The following is a 16257-nucleotide window of genomic DNA, read 5'->3' on the forward strand; positions in this document are numbered from 1 at the left end:
CTTTTATGTCTTCTCTACCTTGTAACTCGTTTCCCAATTTGGGTTAGAATAATCTGGAATTTAATGTTTAAATTATTAAACATTTCATCTTTTCAGTTTTATGTGGACATTAACACTGAGATTTATTATCAGTGTGGATTAGCATTATCAGATTAACTACAATTATTAACACATTTATTCAGCTTGAAAAGTTTTACTGCTCAAATTTTGTTTCCTTAACACTTTTCCATTTGTTTTAATTGTTTGGGCAGCAGGAATACTATGGCAAAACATCTCATGGTTTCTAGTTGCCCAATGCTTTCAAAGTGCCCCTCATGGATTTGGAGAGTTCATGTTTTATGAATCCAGCTTCCTCAATGGAGAAAACAAAACTTGAGCTCCCAGACTCTATACGTATACATGTGACGTAGCCTCTGCCAATCATGTCCACTCCAGCAAGACTTCAGTCCGCAAATGAGCAGCGTGAGGAAGATGTACCACATGTAATCTTGTTCTACAGTGGGTATGGTGTCAGATGGTTCTGGCGTTTAGGGGAAGCAAGTGGATCTTTACTGAAGCAGTTTCACAGATAGTTGGGTATCTTTTCTGCTGTGGGGCTTCTGAGAATGATTTTCTGGCCCTCATACAGATCCCGTGAGCTACCTAGCATCCGTTAAATGAACGTCTTATCTTTTAGAGGTCTTGTTAACAGCTGTAAGGATCCTAAGTGATACAAGTATTTCAGATAAATTAAATGTTAATTCGGCTGGTTTCAAAATTCTTAGGTAATATTCCCATTCCCTTCCAAATACTGCACATATTATTGTATTGTTTTTTTCTTTTTTGGCATTTAGCATTGCAGAGAAATATGTTACTAATCTAATTTTTTCTTTTTCTTTTTTGTAGGCAGCCTATTCCTCTCTCCTCACAAATGTTTTTTAGAAAGTTTTCTCTATCTTTGAAATTAAAAAAAAAACAACTAAGGTATGTCTAAATGTGGTTTTCTGTTATTTTCAAGTTAACTCAGCCTAATGCTACAAGATATTTCAGTTCTAGCACTCAATCACCAACCAGTAATTTCCTTTGTGACTCTTATTTCAAATTGATTGGCTCAGTTCCCCGCCCCTTAAGCCAGGCAAGTCTTTGGTCACTAGCTGGTTGATGATGAGTCTCTCCTGGGGCAAGTATCCACCTCTGGTACAAATAGCCATGGTCAGGGTACATGGGCTGCATACATGATTCAGTGGTTAACAGTTGGGCTAAGTGCTTAGATTCCAAAAGGTGGTGTAGGTACCATTTAGCATCATTGTCAATAGTTACTTTTCACTAATGTTGCTTTATATTCAATGGTCACTTTCACTAGTATACAGCATGATGAGTATTTTTAATTAAAAAAAGTAACAATCACATAACTTAAAATAAGTGAATAGTCACAAATGTAGAGAAAGAATAATCCTGAATATCAGAGGAAAGAAAGTGTATTTAGCACCAAGAACAATACAATACATGTAGAACATACAGGTTGAAAGAAGCATCAATGGTCTAACAAAAACCAGAATATAATTTTATAGACCACAGGACAGAGTTAGGAGAATGGCAGGAAAATGATGTGGTCTGTACAGGAGTTAAAGTCCATACTTTTTTAACACTACAAAGTAGTATTTTAAAGTCAACATAGTATGAGGGAATTAGACATTAAAAAATAATTTATATTCTCTATTTCAGATACTTTTGAAAAATTATTTGGTAAATTTTAATAATATGACTACTCAAATATTCTTCAGCTCTTGGCAACTTACCTTTTGCATTTCTGGCACTCTGTTCTTTTCGTATTTTAGATACAAAAACACTACGTGATAACCTGAATTCAGATAACAGTGCAGCTGGCTCCCATCCTCAGCAAAAGCCTCATCCCTTGCATATTTTATGGGAAAACTTTTTTTTACTTACAGTGCTATTTGTTTCTTTTGGGCTTACCCTTCATTTCATTATTTCCCTCTCATTAACGTTCCATTTAGTACTCAGGTAATTTGGAAATTTTATTCTCAAATAGCAATTTGCCACAGTTAATTGGCTGTTAATCACTCCCACAGTATATTAGCAAGTCAGGCACATTATCTTTTCATCTAAAATAATTGTCAACTTCAAAGTTCCCTTTTCATAGTCTGTCCCAATCTTACTGCAAATCCAAACTATGTACTTGCTGAAATTTGCCTTTTCAATAACTTTGTTCCAAAGGGAACATAAGCCAATTTCTCAGAAATAGTCATTGTGTTTAGAATTAATTCATGTCTGCTAAATTTGTCTATTATTGGGAGTGGAGATGGATGGGCTGTATCAGATTTTATAGCTTAGCATTCATGCCTAAAGCAGGGGAAAGTTTATTTGTTGGAATACTTTGTCAGATTAAAAGGTCCGGTTGAGAGGAATAGCTAGAACTGAAGGCAATCACTCAAGGAGCTTCATCGTAACTTAGTCACTCGATCTCAAAGTATGGTTGCCAGACCAGCAGCATCAAGCAACACCTGACCCCTTCTTAGAATCGCAAATTCTCGGGCCCTGTTCAGAATGAGCCATTTCGGGGTGTGGCTCTGCTGCGTCTTAATAAGCACTTCTGGTAACTCAGATGCAGTCCAGTTTGAAACCCACCGCCTTGGGAGTTGTTTGCTGCAGTGGGAAGCTAGATGGGGCACTGCCCCCTGCTTCTCTCAACAGGTATCATAACTCTTATTCTCTACACTGCGCTGTTACCATTTTCAACAAGCATATACTGGGACCATCTGGCCTGCTATCAGTTATGGCAGCACACTGCAAACTTCTAGAAGTAGAATTGAAGGTTGCCCCTTTCCTAATTCAGAGCTGTTCAAACTGCAGAGTCTCATATAGCAACTTTTTCCTCCACAGGCAATGTCGATTGACAGGACCATCTGACAGTAGGTGTTGCTTACAGTACTTCCTGAGCTTTCTGGCAGGTGGAAGACATCTTTTTTTTTCGTTCCCAGCATTGATGGTTTTTTTTTTTTTTTAATTTTTCTTCCTTGAAAAAGGCAATTTTATTCTAATCGATTTACATCCCATCTCTTTCCATAAAAGTACTTGAAGTGCTCATAAAAACTGGCATGCAGTAGTTCAAAAAAATAGAAAATCAGGACTAAAAGAGCAAGGAAATATGACCTATATGTGCATATCCCTGTTGGAGAAGGCAGCCTTTGAGAAATACATCAACTATTATTATTATTATTATTCACAATCAATCGATTCATTTAGATAAAATGACAAAAATTTAAATGTAGATATATTCCAAAGATCAGTAAATTGAAGTGTTTGCAAAGTGGGACAGTGGAAAGAGTATGGGCTTTAGAGGATTTACTGGCATTGATAAACACATGTAAGGGGTACATAACCACATGTGATTTCAGGGGCATCAAGCAGATGTGCTTACTCCTTCTCAACCACTTTTCCCAGTATCCCCACTGTACCTAAATATCTTTTCTCTTCCCCCAAAGCAGAATGCATGAATTTTATCACTAAAAGTAAATTTTCATTTATTCAGTATGTGAGCATTTATCATTTTCACCCTCTGATCATTCAGGACAAATTCTGGGAAGATAAAATATGTTAATATGTGTATTAGTTATCTTACTTCATGAAGGAGGCTCTCCCTGCTCTGTGAAGAAGGGGGCAATGGCACATGTACCCCATAACTCTACCCTCCAGAAACAGTATTCCTTAACAGGCAGAGGTTTTTAAATTGTCTTTTGAATCTCATAGTGGTGTTAAACCTTTGAAGTTCCGTGTGATTTGCATTTTCTGAGCATGGCAAAATGCTGATTACAATCAGCTGCTGGAATTTTGCCCCAACATATAGGGTGATAAAAGGTGTTCATTCCAGACCCAGTAGCAACAGAGGGTAGATGAAGGGACAAGACAGTTACACTGCGAAACAGGCATGGAAGAGACTACTTATACCTAAGAATAATCAATACAATTTTCAAGTAAAGAGACTATTAAGAAAAAAGAAATACTCTATGTGGGCCTATTATGTTCAACGTCCAGTCCTGTGCTAGGTAGTGCACATTGCTATTCCATGAATCTGTTTTAAATCAACCCCAGTGGAGTAAGAAAAAATATTAAACACCAGGAGTGCTAAGCTAATCTCATATAAGAATAGTAAGTTTCAGGAATGGTTAAGTGCCAATGCATGGAATGGTTAAATGTCAACAGTTAGCTTCAATTGTTTTTATTACAGTAAGAGGAATTTTACTCTTAATGCATAGAATTTGAAGAAAAAATTTATATAAGCTTTTAAAAGAGGCCTTTTTAACAATTATTAATACAAACATGAAATAAGACCCTTCAAACAAATACCAATTTCAGTAACAGTTTACATACAGCAATAATTTATTCTGAAATGTTCATTTAGTTTCTGTTGAGACACGATTCATGTCTCATTAATAAAAGAGCAGCCATCTCACCTCAAATACCAGAATATACAACAAGTTACAGCATAGCAAAATTCTACCTACTTTCAGATAAAATCTAGTTCAGGTAAAATAGTTTCATTCAATGTTTTACAGTTACACAGATTTTTTGATTTTTTTTGTTTGTTTTGAGCACAAAATAGTGTAAATTGTTACACTGTAGCTATCTATATGCACATAATTTGACCACAGAACTGTTAATCATTACTTCTGAAATTGAACCATCAGTTTCACTCATGCAGTAAAGCAAAGCAGGCTGGGTAAACTTGTTCATCGGGAACCATATTACTGTGAATTTCACAGCCACATGATTAATTATAATGTTAGATGGATTCACAAGGACTAAAACAGAATGGTTTTTTGCATAAATACCAATTTCTCCCTGATGTAAGTTTAGTCAGTTTATAATCTAGAAATGATTGAGAACAGCAATATATCATATCCTCTATCTGTAGTGTTCATTATTTTAAGACAAGCAATAATTAAAGTATGATGGGATGGGATGCTACTTAAATACATGTAAAACATACTGTACAAATATACTTGGCTTTACCATTTTTTTCCTAACTATCAAGAGTGCCTCCCAAAATATGACCAGTGAAGACAAAGTATACTATCAAATATGGCTTCCAGAACAAAAACTCTCTAACAATCAAACCTATTTACAAAATTTTTCAGTCTTTTAAAGTTTCATCTGAAACAAGATTTCTACATAGCAGTTGTAATTAACACATAATTTTCTTAGTTTCATCATTCCAGCTCTTTTAAACAGATGTCACAAGGTAAGACCCAGAATGGCGCTTAGGACTTTGAGTTCCACTGGATTCTGTGCTGTCAGTTTTTGAATCTCGTTTCTTCGTGTTGTTGTTCACTGGTGTCGGGATCTGAGATGGCCGAGCTGAAGTGCTATCTGCGCTGCTTTTCCTAGGGCTTGGATTGTAGTTAAAAGGAGTCACTCTGGCAGCAACAGTCCCACTAGGTGAACTGTGCTTGCTTGAACTGCTAGAACTGAAAGGGGTACGCTCAGCTATGGAACTTTCATTAGTCTCTGACACAGGGACAGGGTTACTTTGTCCCGGTTTAGCCTCAGTTCCTTTTTGGTCTGGGGCATCTACCTGAATAAAGGAGTTCAGGCGGTTTTCCAAACCCATGGTGCGTATGGGAGCACTGCCATTACCCACGTTTTGTTTTCCCTGATTATCTTTTGAATCTTTAGCGTTTGGATTTCCCTTTTCTGAAACAGTGTCAATCACGGGGGGAGTATTTCCTGTTGGGGATCTTCCGGATCTAGGGTTGTTGATGGGACAGTCCTCAATTCTCACCCAAACATCCTCTGTTTTAGAAACAGCAGGTGCCATTTGATAAATCAGAGTCTTTGATTCAGCACCGTTTGCAGCACCTGAGGAAGTGGTCTGAGAGGTACTATTTGTGGGAGAAATCTCATTTTCTTTTATTTTTCTCCATGTTCCTTTTGTGGATACTTGGTTTTCTTTAGTTTGTTTGGTTCCTGAAATAGAGTTCACATGTTTTTCATCTTCACTTTTTGCTTTTTCACTGGATTCTGATGAAGCAGAAAGAATTGAGGATGAACTTCCAGTTCTTCTCCAAGTGCTTACTCGTGGAAGGGATGATGAATGTTTGCTGTGCTCACGTTTCCAGGTTCCTGACCTATTAATTGGAAGTCTAGAAGGACTTTCAGAATGGGAGCGTGCTATATCATGGCGCTTTGCTGGTCTTCCATCATTATACTCTATGGTGGGACTGAGATTAGGTGGGAGTTTTCGCCATCCACCAGACTGAACAGATGAATGTGTGGACAGAGACATATCAGGAAGGGAAGGACTTAAAACTGGAGTCTGTGCCTGGGACCTAGTGGGAGAATCTGGTCTAGAAGATGGAGAAAGAGATTCAAATGAAGCAGATTCCTCCAATTTTCTCCTTAGGGTTGGGCTTGGAGCTTCTTTGATGAAAGTTGACTGGCGTACTAATACAGGTCTCTCTGACCTATCAGATTCACTTCCACTTGATTTAGTTGAGGACATTCTAGAAAGTTCTACCTTTTTATTGGATCCATTCCCATTATTCATCTGATTTAGTCCTTTGGAGGCAGACTCACTTCTTGGGATACTACTGCCATTCTTGGATAAACCCGTTTGTTTGGTAAGGTTCTGCTGGCTCATCTGTCTGCCTGGAGATGTGTATGACATCTTCCCAGAACCTGAGGACTTAGTTGAAGCAGTACTAGGGGATGAAGTCCTTGGCAACTGGGATAATTTATTAGGAGGGCTTATTCCATTTCGACCAGGAGAAATTGAGTTCCGCCCCGGAGACTGCATAGGTCTACTTAATGGTTGTTGGGCAGGTCTTGAAGGAGTGGAATCTCTAGATCCTGATCTAGAAGACCCTTTATTTGCTCCAGCTGGTTGGGATGTCTGCCTGGTAACAGGGCTTAATTCTGACTTCACAGATGGCTTGGTTCCTCTAGGAGAAGTGGTGGCTGGCTGACCTTCACTAGGGCTTTTGGAGGCTGGAGTCTTAAGGGGTGGGCCTTTTTTAGAAACTGGACTTGTACTTGAAGAGCTATTTCGAACTCCTGGAATATGAATCATTGTCCTGCCCCGAGAGATTGAAGGCATGTTTGTTTGAAGAGGCTGTTTCATTTGGCTTGAAATTTCCGAATTAGAACGAACTTTTCCGGTAATTAAACTTCTATAAACTTTTTTTCCTCCTTTGATTCCTTTATTTTCAGATTCTATCTTTTTAGTTTCCAATGTACTCTTCTCCCCAGGTTTTAGAATTCGTGGGCCCTTATTACTTGTAAAGGGTTTTTCCTCTTGATCAGGTGTAAGATGAAATGGTGATCCCAGGGAGATCCCTGATTTCAGTGAAAGGATGGAATCTGAGTCAGATGATGCCTGTCTAGATAAACATGCAGCAGCAGCAGCTTGATGTAAACTACTTACTATGGAATTTGCACCTTCCTGAATAGCTTTCCAATCAAAATTTTCTGAATCCGGGGATAAACCATGTTCTGAATCTGGTCTCTGTATATCTTTCAAATCAAGTGTCAAATCTTCTGCCAACATGCCACTCATATTTCTGGGACTATGCTTTTCATTATCACCCTTCAGTCTTGAAGGCTTTTTCTTTTTTGGCATTGCAGAACTTATACATTCCTGCAACAGGTCATCTTCAGAATCAATACTAAGAGAACTGAGAGAACTATTTCGTGAGAAACAAACAGGGGTATCTTCAACATGAAATGATTTAGGAGCATAACCTGATGCCTGAGGTTTACTGGGTTCTCCCTGTGAGTCAGGGGGCTCTGTCTCTTTGACAGGTTCACCTTCTTTGTTATTGTTGTTTTCTTGATCAATGTCACTAAGAGAACTTAAAGAGGAATTTCGAGAAAAGCACACCGGAGTATTTTCAATAGCAAAATTTTGTAATTTTTCATCAGTTGCTGCTCCCCTGTCTGGAATGTCTTTGGATGACTGCGGAAAAGTGGACTGCTTCTGCAGCATGGGTTTAGACTGACCTCGATTTATTGGATGTTTTGTAACAGCTTGTGTCTTATTAGCTGATTGTTGGCTAGAGGTTAGTTCTGTGTGGCTGGTAACTTTAGCTTCTGATTCTTTATTTTCTTTCCCCTTTCTTAATTCAGCCTTTTCTCTAGAAAGGTCGACATCATCATCATCAAAATCTAGAGAACTCAAAGAATCATTTCGTGAAAAACAGTATGGAGTTCCTTCAATGGGAGTGTAATGATGAGGTGAATCAAAAGTAAAACTTCCTCTGACTCGATCTTCATTATTTGGTAGCTTATCATTGAAGTCCTTGGAATTATTTTTCAGGTTCTGTTTCTTTGAATCTTTGTTGTCTGAGAAAGTTCTTTCAGCATTTAAATTATTTTTTGAGTCTGTATTTTTTCTTACACGTGTCCTATATTCAGTATTTTGTGGTATAGGTTTTACTGGTGAAGTAGGTTTCTTTTTCTTACCATCTAACTGATTTTTGTTAGCTCCAGATGAAGACATAGATGCTTGTTGGACCTGGTCCATTATCTTCTTCACACGGAAAGGCTTGTGACTTTTTCCTTTGGGCATGGCAGAGTTAATGCATTCTGCAAGAATATCACCTTCTTCTGTTTTATTGTCATCCAGTTCAGATATAGTTGCAGATGGGGTTTTTACTCTTTGAGCCTCATCTGTACTTCTGCCTTCTGTAGGAATGGTATCTCGTTTTTCAAATTCACCGGACTGTGCTCCTGCTCTAACCCCTTCTCCAGCAGCTAACTCATTTGGAGGAGATTCTATTGTTAGATCACTTAAAGATGTAGCTGTGGAAAAGTTTATAGGTGTCCCTTCTACACAATACACCCGTGGCATATCATCTCCTGGTGTAAAACTAACATGTTTTTGTGCCTGTAACCTGTTTTGTGATGGAAGAAGTTTATACACAGGGAGTTGACTTGGTTTCCTTGCCACAGGTGGAGGTAATTTTGGAGCAGTCTGGGCTGGTTTTTTGGCTTTACGTGAGGATTTTGTTGGCATGGCAGAAATAATACATTCTTCTAATATTTCAATATCATCATCATCTGAGTCATCTAACAGATCTTTTTCAGAATCAGTAGGTTTTTCTGCTTCTTTTACCTGGCTTTCATTTGCTTCTTCAGGCTGCTCAGATTCGGTTTCATTCCCATTGTCATTTTCCTGAACTGGAGGCATTATTCTTAATTCCACATCTTTCTGTATAAATGGCTCATCGAGGCTCAGAGCACTCAGGCTAGATGAACAAGAAAATCCATCTGGAGTACTTTCTGTGGCAAAATGTAAGAGAGTATCAGCATCTGGAAGCACCTGGACTCTCTGTACTGCAGCATTTACAGCAGCTTGCTTCGGTCCACTCTCTCTCTTTTCCGCAGTAGGGGCTTTGTTTTTAGGTACCTCTCGCTTACTCTGAACTGTCTGAGGAGGAGGAGGAGGAGGAGGGGTTTTACTTCTGCTTGGTGGCATGGTTTGTCCAGGGCTATCTGGAAGGTCACTGGGGCTTATAATGCCACTTACCATTCCACTGCAGGGTTCACTCTGAACGGAGCTGGCAATCGAACGACTCTCAAAACTATCAAGTGAACTGACAGAAGTGCATCTGCTAAACATGAGTGGAGTCTCCTGAACATAGTGCTCTGGTGGACTTTTAGGTGTCTGAGCACCACTTTTTGATGGAGATTTGGCCCCTGAAGAAAATTCAACAGCTTTATGCCTGGTCGATTCTGCAGATAAACCAGAAGCCTGAAGTCTGCTGGATTTGGTTCTAATGTGCTGTGACACTGTTGGAACTTCACTCACAGACTCTTCTGTTGATCTAGTCCCACTGTTTTCTTTTATTTCTGCTATTTGTAGAGTATTAGCAGAATCTGTTTCCTGTGTTGTCTGATCACATCCTATTTCATCTTCGGCCGATGACAAAGAGGATAGTGAACTGCAACGTGAAAAACATATTGGGGTATCCTCTACACAGTAAGTCTGTATTGTTTCTTGGTTGATAGAGGGAACTTTGCAGGAGGTGGCTTTTGGGGTCTGACCATTTCTGCTTTGTGTGGAACTTGGATGGTGCTGATTCTGCCTCTTGGCATTAGATGAAGGTGTGGATGTATTCTCACTGCTTGAAGAGATGTGTTCAGTTTTAGTGCTTTGTCCAGATGAACTCTTTGAGAATGAAAATGGTGGTTTCTGTGAGGCAGGAATGTCTGTGGCATATTTTAAACTATAATCGATAGGTTGATCCACATGATGTTTCTCTTCATTATACTTTATGCTATAATTTGTTGGTCTCTCTTCTTCTTCATGCTGCTCTTCCTCGGAGTAACGTTCACTATAGTTCGTTGGCTTATCATCTTCATAGTCATCTTCCTGACACAAAGACTGGTTTACATTTTGATTAATTCCATGATTGGAACTTACTCGATTTGTTTCTGAACCATTGGCTCCTCTTGACCTATATGGGGAAACACATTCCTGCTGTCCAAAATGTGGCTGAAACTTGAGATGTTTATCATCAGTGCTCTCAGTATATACGGGATAAGTTGTGCTTTGACTTCTTGATTGTCTTTGCTCACTCTGTTTTATTTCATCTTCTATTATATGTTTGGGTCTTGCCCATCTTTCATTCTGTGAAGGGCTTTGCCTTCCGGAGTTCAACTGCTCATCTGAATATTTAAGACTATAATTTATTGGTGTATCTAGTTCTCCATCATTATCATCCATATGATTTGCACTATGTATTTTATGGGCTAGGTCAGCTGGATACTGACCATAGCTGCAAAATTTACTTTCATCATCTTCAGAATAGGATTCAATGGAAGGCTTCATCTGACCTCTTTTACCATAACCATCACTACTACTGACACTATTTAAACTATCATTTGAAGATCTCTTATATTCCAATTTGGCATAAGGCATAGGACATGTCCTATTTGAATTTTCTGACTTAGTGAAGTTGTAAGTGTTTGCATGTGTGTGGGCAGTGGAGCTTCTTCTTAGTGCATTCCTCTCATCTGTCCCACAATGTAACTCGCCAGTAGACCCAGAACTTCTATCTTCCTGGGAGGTATGAATGGCTGATACTTCTTCCATGACTTTGGCAATCTGGGCTGCAGTGGTGGAAATCTGCAAACCTCGCTTTGAAGAAGTGCCTGGATTTTCTGTTGCTGGGTGGTAGTTGCCTAGGCTAATTCCTCGTTCTCTCTCCAAACTTCTATCTTTTTCAGAACGAGAACTGTCTAAACTTCCTCTTGATGAAGAGGAGCTGGGCAACACTGTAGTATTTAAATATGGTGAAAGGACAGTCATGTTTCCAGTATTAAAATTGTCTGATCTATTATCATCATGTCGATTGGTGTCAAAAACATAGTCACCATAAAGATTTGGCTTGTGTCGTTGCTTATTACGATGAGATGCCTTGGGACTTAAATTGTCAATATTGTCAAAAGTTTCTGATAAATGCTGAGCATCTAATTCTGCTTCTAGGGCTTTTTGTTTCCTGACATGAAGAGATGGCAAGCTTGAACCAGGAGACATTATATTGGCATCCTTATACTTTGCAGGTCTATTTGCCATGAGATTCCTTAAAGCTGCAGCGCTTCCCATAGCAATCATTTTGTGCTTTGAATGAATGAGGTTCTTGAGCATGCTGACTGCCCCCATGTCCCATAATGCTTCCTGGTCTTTAGGATTTCTTGCTGAGAGATTCCACAAGGTTCCACATGCATTACTGACTATTGTCAAACTGTGAGATTTCAAGTGTTGTAATAAGGTTTGCAGGCAGTTGTTCTCTCTTAGGATTTGCCTGAAATAAAAAGAAGAGATCCCAAAATTAAGGTAAAAATCTGCTTATTATAACAATAAATAAAAGGTTAGAAAACAAATTTAAATCTAAAGATAACTACTAAAACTGATTAATAGGCACAATAAAACTGCACCAATTTATACTACAAATTTCAAGCGTTTCACATCTCCATTTGTTCCTAGTTCGTTTAATGTTTATTGTTTAAAAATACTCATCTGTCAGACTAAAAGAAGTGTTAATTTTAACACATTCTGTATTTCCTATTCTGACCCAATAGCCTTTAAAATTTTTGCCTGAGCAGACACATCTGCCTTGTTCATATGGTCATAGAGTTCCCCAATAAATATATCATGAAATCTTATGCTAAACAGGGACTTTGTGGTAACTTAATCTATGGATGGGTGCCACAATGTCGACTAATAAGACGTAGTGGAAGACGTGGAAGAATCGATCGATGGATCTTTATATAGTCATAAAGCTGTAAGCTTTATGTAAGCTCCTAGGCCGGCAAACTGACATTTTAGAATAACCTCTATGTCCCTGGATTGAGTCTGTGGTACTGCCATCTCCCTTACAAATGTGCTGTCAAACTGTGCACGTAGTTTGTTATTTCTAATGAAAGGTTTTGGAAATTTAAAGGTAACTTTAAAACAAAGGTTGAGAGTCCCAAAGGTTGAGCACTTTGGGACTTGAAAGAGCTATAGCTTGTTTAATGCACGGTAAACTGAAGTTTAATGACAGCATGTTCAACTTTAGAGGGCTTTAAAATTGATTGGCAAGGGTGTGCAGTGAGCCTTAACATGACAGTTCTCTCAGCAGTCCAGCAAACAGCTGAGTGCTTACTGAATTTAAGAGGTCTTCTTTGCATAGCAGAAAGGGCTATAAGGCTTGTTAGTCTGTGCATCAAAAACCTAAAGAGAAGATGTTCACATTCTTTACAAGTACTGTTACTAAAAGCACCTTATGGACTTTCTGAAAATGGGAAGCAATACTGGATAATAAATAAATAAATATGCTGTGAAAGATACCCATATTTTTGTTGACAAAATACAGAGCCTAAGTTCTGAAAATGTGTGCCTTGTATCTCAGATACTTTCTTAGGTTTCACAGCCCTAGTTAGATAAATGGTTGTTGGTTAAATGACATTATGATTATTAAGACACCGTTAGAAAGAATATGAACTACTGTGTTCTCTGGATTATACACCTAAGTTTTGTTCTTTATAAACCTTATACTCCTTTATGCCATACTAACATATACAATGAGATTTTGTTCTTTGTAGTATTTGTAACTTTTTATTCCCTACGTATGGGTTATACCTTTTAAGTGTCATTTATTTACTTGTACACATCTTTGTGATACTATAAACTTTTGTTAGAATAAATACAATTTGGCTTAGAACCTGCACAATTAAACAAAACACTACTTACAACTGGGTCTTTTTAAGGGTAAGAATTCTACACTAATTCATTTAAAAGTAATGTAAAACTTACCTATGGTCCTCATTTGTAGCTATCAAGCTGGACACGTTCCGTAATATTCCACCTCCACTTTCAATAATGGCTAAAGTATTTGTCTGGCTTCGGTAAGTGAGAGTGCCAACCAGAAATGCAAGCGCACCATCTACAGCACATATATCAGCTTTATTCTCAGTGCAATGTGCTGACAAATTCCATAAGGCACTCAATACGCTTTTGAGGGTTGATTCCTATTAAGAAACAGAACATGCGTCATCTAATTAGAGTTGGAATGTGCCTCTTCCAACTTCTGTGTTTACTTCTATTGAGTAAGTTGTTAATTTTTTTAATTTAATTTTTTTAAAGAGAGAGAGAAAGTGTGAGCAGGGGACAGGGGCAGAGGAGAGAAAGAGAGAATCCCAAGCAGGCTCCACACTCAGTGCAGAGCCTGACGTGGGGCTTGATCCCCTGACCCTGGGATCATGACCTGAGCAGAAATCAAGAGTTGGACACTCAACCGATTGGGCCACCCCAGCACACCTTGAGTAAGTTGTTATTATTATTGCACAACTCCCCTGCTCCTTGCCCCTCATGGGCAAAGTATTAGGAACTCTTCATTTAGGACAACTTTCATAAAATACCAAATGGAACTTAAGTGATATCCCCATAGAACAAGCAGAACACAATACTAAACTAATGACCTTTATGAACTTTATTCTATGTGTTTAGATGGTACACACATATCTTGCAAGAGCTCATATTAAATTTTTTAACGCTTATTTACTTTTGAGAGAGAGAGAGACAGAGAAACAGAGTGTGAGCAGGTGAGAGGCAGAGAGAAGGGGACACAGAATCTGAAGCAGGCTCCAGGCTCTGAGTTGACAGCACAGAGCCTGATGCAGGGCTCGAACTCATGGACTGTGAGATCATGACCTGAGCTGAAGTCGGATGGTTTACCAACTAAGTCACCCAGGCAACCCTGACAAGAGCTCATATTAGACTATGAGACGGAACTGGTGTGCATTCTGAAAAGATGACATTGCATGATAACAAAACCCAGAAAAAACCCTCTATATACTGACATGGAAAGATGTTTAAGATTTAATATTAAATAAAAACAGCAAGTTGTGTATAACAAACATTTATATCAATGCTCTAAATTTCCTGGTATCTTATTGTAATCCACTGCCAGCCCCAAGCAACTACTGATCTGTTTCTGTCATTATAGATTACTGCATGTGTCAATAGTTCATTAAAAAACATTTTTTTAAATGTTTATTTTTGAGAGAGAGAGTGAGAGAGCACGAGCAGGGGAGGGACAGAGAGAGAAGGAGACACAGAATCTGAAGCAGGCTCCAGGCTCTGAGCTGTCAGCACAGAGCCCAGCACGGGGCCCAAGAGGTCATGACCTGAGCCAAAGTCGGATGCTTAACCAAATGAGCCACCCAGGTACCCTAATAGTTCATTTTTTTAATAGCCAAATAGTATTCCATTGTAGACATTCCATAACTTCTTTACCCATTCACCTGTTGATATACTTTAGAGTTCTGTCTAGTTTTTGGCTATCAAAATTGCTGACATCTGTGTTTAAGATTTTGTGTGAACAGAGGTTTCTCTTTGGTAAACACTTAGAACTGGAATGGCTGGGTTGTATGGTTGGTATATGTTTAACTTTAAAACACTGCCAAATGTTTTTCAAAGTGGTATATACCATTTTACATTCCCACCAGCAGTGTATGAGAATTCCAGCTGCTTAACATCCTAGACAACACTTGGTTAATCTTTTACATTTTAACCAATATAATATATGTAATGGTATCTCACTAGTTTTAATTTATATTTTCCTCATGACTAATGACGTTGAGTATCTTTTTAAGTGCTTCTTGGCCATTTGTATATGTTTTTCCCTGTAAGAAATACAAGTGTTCTGCTATTTCAAGAGCGTTTTAATGGTATTTTTTATGCAGACCCTAAGTATATTTGAATAGTATTGTTATAACCAGTTTTTTAATTGAATACTTTTCCTATTTCTAATTATATTTCAGTTGATTTTCTTGGGTTTTCCTGGTATAAAATAATTTCACAAAAATACATATACAAATAAATAAACAAAACTCCCAAATTCTTTATCTTCTCAAAAAAGGACATTTTGAAGAAAAATAATGTAGGCTGTGGGTCCAGGGGGAATGGTTGGGTGAAAGGAAGCCTGCTTAGTCCCAGATTTCAAGTTTAAGCTTTTCTTTTTAAATTAGCTTAGTTTATGAAGTAGATATGCCATCTGGTGATATTTCCTTTTGTAAGCAAACTATTATTTGAGGAATTCCTTGCCCTTGGGTCTTATCACCTCTTGATAGGGTGACTGTCAAAACTGAGGACTCTGGAGAGCACAGAGTAACACTAACACTACGTACACAGTGATTCTCCACTGGGGATGATTCTTTCCCTTTGCCCCTCTGGGGCACATCTGGTAATATCTGGAGACATTTTTGACTGTCATGACTGAGGGGAAGTGTATTGGTATCTAATGGACAAAGGCCAAATATGCTGCAAAACACCATACAAGGCACAGGTCAGTCCCTTAAAACATACAATTATCAGGTCCAAGATGCCAACAGTGTCAAATCCGAAAAACCCTGACTTACCCTAGGACACTTTGTACAATCTTTTCCATCTTAATACTTTAGTAGGAGTTTATTTTTATTTATTTATTTATTTATTTATTTATTTATTTATTTATTTTATTTTTTTTATTTTTTAATATATGAAATTTACTGTCAAATTGGTTTCCATACAACACCCAGTGCTCATCCCAAAAGGTGCCCTCCTCAATACCCATCACCCACCCTGCCCTCCCTCCCACCCTGCCCTCCCTCCCACCCCCCAATACTTTAGTAGGAGTTTAGAGCAGTCTAAGAATAAGAACTGATGAGATAAGCGGGTCACGAATTAAGGAATCTCAGGGATGGGAAAAAGTAACCAAAGATGAAAATCCG

General features: G+C 38.3%; 1 protein-coding gene across 11 annotated transcripts in view; it reads right to left on the minus strand.

Annotated features, from left to right (window-relative positions):
- Positions 1-4203: 4203 nt before the first annotated feature.
- APC (APC regulator of WNT signaling pathway) overlaps positions 4204-16257 on the minus strand; it is a 149618-nt gene continuing 137564 nt past the window's right edge. For all 11 annotated transcript variants that reach the window (XM_053907145.1, XM_053907139.1, XM_053907148.1 and 8 more), the window contains 2 exons: positions 13301-13515; positions 4204-11807 (listed from right to left, as the gene is read on the minus strand). In XM_053907145.1, the coding sequence (XP_053763120.1) occupies positions 5225-11807; positions 13301-13515 (6798 nt within the window). In that variant the 3' untranslated portion in view covers positions 4204-5224. The remainder of the gene's footprint in view (positions 11808-13300; positions 13516-16257) is intronic.

The sequence above is a fragment of the Panthera pardus genome, unplaced genomic scaffold (assembly GCF_024362965.1).
Source record: "Panthera pardus isolate Hobbes unplaced genomic scaffold, ASM2436296v1 HiC_scaffold_2, whole genome shotgun sequence".
Taxonomy (NCBI): Eukaryota; Metazoa; Chordata; class Mammalia; order Carnivora; family Felidae; genus Panthera; species Panthera pardus.